The 4,775-nt window shown below is 34.4% G+C and overlaps 2 protein-coding genes across 5 annotated transcripts in view; one reads left to right on the top strand and one right to left on the bottom strand.

The window, feature by feature from the left end:
- Nucleotides 1–223: 223 nt before the first annotated feature.
- On the bottom strand, nucleotides 224–2,135 carry LOC108748905. 3 transcript variants are annotated; one of them, XM_018487320.1, is made up of 2 exons: nucleotides 2,026–2,135; nucleotides 224–1,125 (listed from the first exon to the last, which is right to left on the bottom strand). In XM_018487320.1, exon 2 carries the CDS (start codon nucleotides 1,120–1,122, stop codon nucleotides 367–369), a length of 756 nt encoding a protein of 251 aa, XP_018342822.1. In that variant the 5' UTR covers nucleotides 1,123–1,125; nucleotides 2,026–2,135; the 3' UTR covers nucleotides 224–366. The 3 variants fall into 3 exon arrangements, with proteins under 3 accessions (XP_018342822.1, XP_018342821.1, XP_018342820.1); XM_018487319.1 differs by having other exon boundaries at nucleotides 2,058–2,135; XM_018487318.1 differs by lacking the exon at nucleotides 2,026–2,135 and adding an exon at nucleotides 1,440–1,541.
- A 132-nt stretch (nucleotides 2,136–2,267) lies between these two features.
- LOC108748968 (septin-7) overlaps nucleotides 2,268–4,775 on the top strand; it is a 44,576-nt gene continuing 42,068 nt past the window's right edge. For both annotated transcript variants that reach the window (XM_018487418.1, XM_018487420.1), the window contains exon 1: nucleotides 2,268–2,511. In XM_018487418.1, the coding sequence (XP_018342920.1) occupies nucleotides 2,467–2,511 (45 nt within the window). In that variant the 5' untranslated portion in view covers nucleotides 2,268–2,466. The remainder of the gene's footprint in view (nucleotides 2,512–4,775) is intronic.

Genomic DNA, 4,775 nt, shown 5'->3' with positions numbered 1-4,775 from the left:
ATTGTTATACACAATTATTGTATATAATATTATATTATATAAATCAAAGAAAATAAATGAACAGGACCCACAAAGGTGTGTGTTAAGGGATAATATATATTTAGCATAATTAGAATTTTTCTTATTAAAAAGTAATACATGAATTATGTTAGTTAATTATCCCTCTTTGAGGGATAGTTATACTGAATATAAGAATATATGCACTTACAATATTATTCTCCTCATTATTATGGCAAAATTAATTCTTTTTTGCTAATATAAATGTGATAAATTCATACTTGATAAGATTTGCTTCTCATGACATTCCAAAGCAGATGAATTTCATCCTGATTTTCCATTCTTGACTATAAGACTTGCAATAAATTATTAATCTTCTACGAACTTTAAGTGACCAAAAGCCTTCCTTTGTGCAATATTGTGATATATTCTTACATATATTCTTGGGGCATATCTTGCTTTTCGTATTCTAGTTTTAATAGTTCCTATTTCAGCAGGCGTGAGAAAAGATAGCAGCTTTTGTATCGAAGGTGTTTTTTCATATTGCTTGGCTTGTTGTTTACATTGAAGTAGATGCAATTGTTTTGCAGTTAATTTTCGTTTCTTTCTCGATGTCCTTTCTCTATGATTTAACTTAAATGTCTCTGCCGTTTTATTAGTTTGCTCAGTATTCTTGTCTAATAAAATTTGTGGCTGGTCAAACGAGCAGGATTTAATTTCTTCCGGAATATCTTCGAATAATGTAATTTGAGTTGTTTTTAATTCTTCTATCATTCTTGGAATTTCTGTCACCTCTTCTTTTGCAGTAACCGTTTCTCTACTTGCAGCCGATGTTTGCGGTTCTATTTTAATCATAACAGTAGAATCTGGTCTGTTTGGCAAGTTCAAGGAAGGTGCAACGCCACGTTTCAACTTTCTCACTCGGAAAGTTACTAGATAGTCATTGTCAGCAAAATGCCGATAGCACACAGCACACTTGCTTATCTGCTCATCGGTCATATGTTGGATTTTCTCAGAATAAATCAGGCTTTTCCATTTCTGGAAAAGAGCTGGATTCTTGGGAATCTGATGAGATGGGGCATCTCCTCCCGAGGGACATCCCAAGATGCAACATGCCCTGCCCATTGCCTGTAACGAGATTACGTGTCCATGTCAATCAAGCATAACTAATTAATCGCTTATCAATATCTCTTTAATCTCTTTAATCAGGTAAAAGTGATTTAAAGATATGCAAGTTGATAGATGAGGTGTTTCAAACACTCTTAAGAAACTTCAATTTTATAGTTATATTTGTTATCAGCATATCATGTTATAGTTTAATTATATTATTATAGAGGAAGATAAAAGTAATAAACTTTAAAATTTCTGGAAGTATATATTTTTTTAGTATATTTTTTGTTTTCTTTTTTCAGAATAAGGTTTAAAAAAAATATTGCGATTACCTTATCCACTAAGGCTTGATTTTTCATTTTCTGGTTATAACTTAAAAACTACGTAGTATGTAAATATGTTTCATGTGTCATCTGTGTAAACAATCTAAGAATCATTGAAGTCTATATTCTTTGTTACATTAGGCTGAATTAAAGTTATCTTGCTCTTATATTTTTATTTATTAATATTAATTTTTATTTATCAGGTGTATTAACTATTTTAAAACTTAATTACTTCTTTCTGAATGTGATATTATCCAGTTTGTATTAAATTTACATGAAAAAGATTCATGTAAGCTTAACGTAAATACTTTATATAAACGTAATCGAAATATATAACACAACTCTGGATTAAACCTAACCTAATAATAACATATAAATTGTATTTTTCTAGTAGCTAGTACTCAATCATTAAACGGATGGTTTTGTATAATGAATAAACTTTAAAGTTACCGCACAATTACATAAAAGCATCAGTTAACTGTTGCTAGAGAAACAATTTTTTAATTACTATCAGATTAAGTGAGCAACTTAAAAAAGTTTAGACCACAAATTAGCGAAAAAATAACAAATCAGGCTTTAAAGATTAAATATTCATTTAAGATAATCGCGTTTCCAAATGATGACAACCTCAAAGAACCGTCGACCACTGTTCACCGATTCACCCAGGAAGTGTCACATGATCGGCACCGTCGGCACTCGGTTAATTCCGAGAGGCAGCGACAGGTGGCGTTAAGCGAGGATTGAGAACGGCGCGTGAGTCGGCCATCTTTCCTCACGGCCAACCGGTGCCGTCGCGTCGGTCGTCGTTCGTGCGCACGCGTCAGCGACACTCGAATCGTGCGAGAGAGGCTGGCTACGCGAAATATTTGAAAAGTGCGGTCGTATCGCGTTACGGAGCGTCGACGTTCTCGCGTCCGCTCCGATCGTCCGGTGGTCGCGTCTCGCCGCGTCTCGTCGCATCTCGCGAGTGTGGCATGCGAGGAAGCGCGCTGGTGGCTGTTTACCCGCGTCACCCACGCACGGAGGATTATGCTCGATGAGCCGCTGTGACGCCCCGTCGGAACGACGATGCAGCGAAGTGGTAAGTGAGACGTGATGAGACGCGTCGTCCCTCGCACGCCGCGGTCTTTCTCTCTCTCTCTTGCTCCCTCTTTTCTGATTTTTTTCCCTTCCCGACAGATGAGAGAAAGACGGCGAAAGACACAGTGCACACGGCGCCGACCATTTTGGCAGCCGCCAAATTTTGTCGTCAATACGGCGCGGCCGGTCGATACGCCGCGAACCGACCTAACCTACCAATTTAATCATTTAATAGTCGCTCCCTCTCCCCCCCCTACCCTCGACAGCTTGGATTAATTAGATCTCGTCAACGCTGTTTTTTTCTTCTTTCGCTCCCTTTCCGCGTAGAGGCGGTAATTACAGGGCAAATTAAGGAGAAAGATTGGGTAATTTGGAGCACTAACTCTTGTGCCGTCAGTTTGCCTGTCTCTCTTGTGTTTCGTTGCTAAAAGAGGAAGATCAAAGGTGAGGGTGAAAGAGAGAGAGAGAGAGAGAGAGAGAGAAAATCGAGTTTTTTATTAATTGTTAATGTTTATTAATATACTGACTTAATTTAAAAAGGTTGCATGTAAAAAAATTTAGTGTATTTTTGGAGCTTATATTTTTCTTGCGAGACGTGTGGTTGATTTTAACAGGTGTCTTATTTTCGAAGGTCATCTTTGTTCACCCGCGTGTTGACGCGTTGCCAATTATTATTCTCGTTATTATTCTTGTTATTATTAACTTGCTTACCGCAAGAGTGATATTATCCGTTGTTTTCTGTTATAAACATCAACGATTTAGCACATGAAAATGTTATACATACAGGGTGTTAGTTAAGTATATTGCCATACTCTGCAGAGTGATTCTGTGGTTTATTTCAAGTAAAAAAGTCCATAAAAACGTGTGTTCTAAACGGCTTAGTTTCCGGAATAAAAAAAATTTAAGCGTGTAATAATCTATTTATCTATTTGAAAGAAATACTGCTCGAGTTAGTCCAAAACTAGTCAAAAACAGAAAAACCAAAATAGGCTTTAGTTCTTCTGATGAAATGAAATAATTAGATGAATTGTTGAAAATGTCCATCTTGCGCCATGATACATTCATCGAGCCTTCTTCTCAAAGATACCAGGTGTGTTACGTATTGTCTCGCATGAAGCAACTATTCGATTCCTCAAATCATTCTCATTCTCAATTGGGGTGGTATAAATCAATGATTTCAGATGCCCCCAAAGGAAATAATCCAAAGGATTTAAGTCTGGTGATCTAGGAGGCTTTGACTTTGACTTTGTCACTTTGTTTATGATTGTGCGAATGGTAACTCACGTGCAAGCAAGGCATATTTATGCAGACAGATATCTCCACCGCAATTTACCGTTTTCGTCAAACATTCACGAACATTCACCTGTATTTCGGAAACTAAGCCGTTTAGGACACATGTTTATATGGACTTTTTTACTTGAGATAAATCAAAGAATCGCTCTGTTGAGTATGGCATAACATAATTAACTAACACTCTGTATATTGCATTGATGGCTGGATAACGTATTATGAGAAAATGATGAAAGAGAAAAATAAACCTGTTAGATAATTTTTGCGAAATTGTCAATTATCTAATTATAATGTGAAACAGAAACAAATCTTACTTGACGATCTTAAAAATAAAATGTTTTGAAAAAATTAGGAAAATTATGAAATATGAATCCCAATTGGAATCCTGATATTTATTTAATTACTTTTACTTTATTTATTTTTATCTAATCATTTTCATTTTATTATATTCCTTTATTATTATTTAAATTCTTATTTATATAGATTAACTTTAATTTCAATTCAATGTTTTTAATTTTTTTTATAATAAGAATTAGAAAAAAATGAAGAATACATTAAATCGAGAAAGTTGAAGTCACACAATCTATGGTAAAAAGAGGTATAAAAATTTAAACATTCCAGATAATATATATATTTAAAAAAATAAGATTTAGAATGAATTATGTGATGGAATAAACATTGTAATGGAGAATAATAAATATCTCTTAAATTCGTATCTCAAATCTCAGCATCGACGTTCTTTTTATGTATCGACGTTTTTTTCTCTGTATAGAACCAGATTATTTTAGATATTTAATGGTTTCTATCAATATAGACTAACTTTAATCTTGATTTAACCTACTTTTTATCTTTTTCTAGTTCTCAGAATTAGAAAAAGATAAACCAGTTGAATTGAGATTAAAGTTTATCTAACATTAGTGGAAACAAGTCTCGATCATTATTCTGAAATCGGTTTTTGTTGTTCGTCTTATAGTC

The sequence above is a fragment of the Trachymyrmex septentrionalis genome, unplaced genomic scaffold (assembly GCF_001594115.1).
Source record: "Trachymyrmex septentrionalis isolate Tsep2-gDNA-1 unplaced genomic scaffold, Tsep1.0 scaffold25, whole genome shotgun sequence".
Taxonomy (NCBI): Eukaryota; Metazoa; Arthropoda; class Insecta; order Hymenoptera; family Formicidae; genus Trachymyrmex; species Trachymyrmex septentrionalis.
This window is presented reverse-complemented; position numbering and strand designations above follow the sequence as displayed.

What these genes read in the sequence shown, in the direction of transcription:
- LOC108748905 (XM_018487318.1), bottom strand. Translation starts at nt 1,466, where the DNA reads ATGAAAAATCAAGCCTTAGTGGATAAG. An exon ending in ATCAAGCCTTAGTGGATAAG is followed by an intron (nt 1,126 to 1,439) that starts GTAATCGCAATA and finishes ATCTCGTTACAG; the next exon opens with GCAATGGGCAGGGCATGTTG.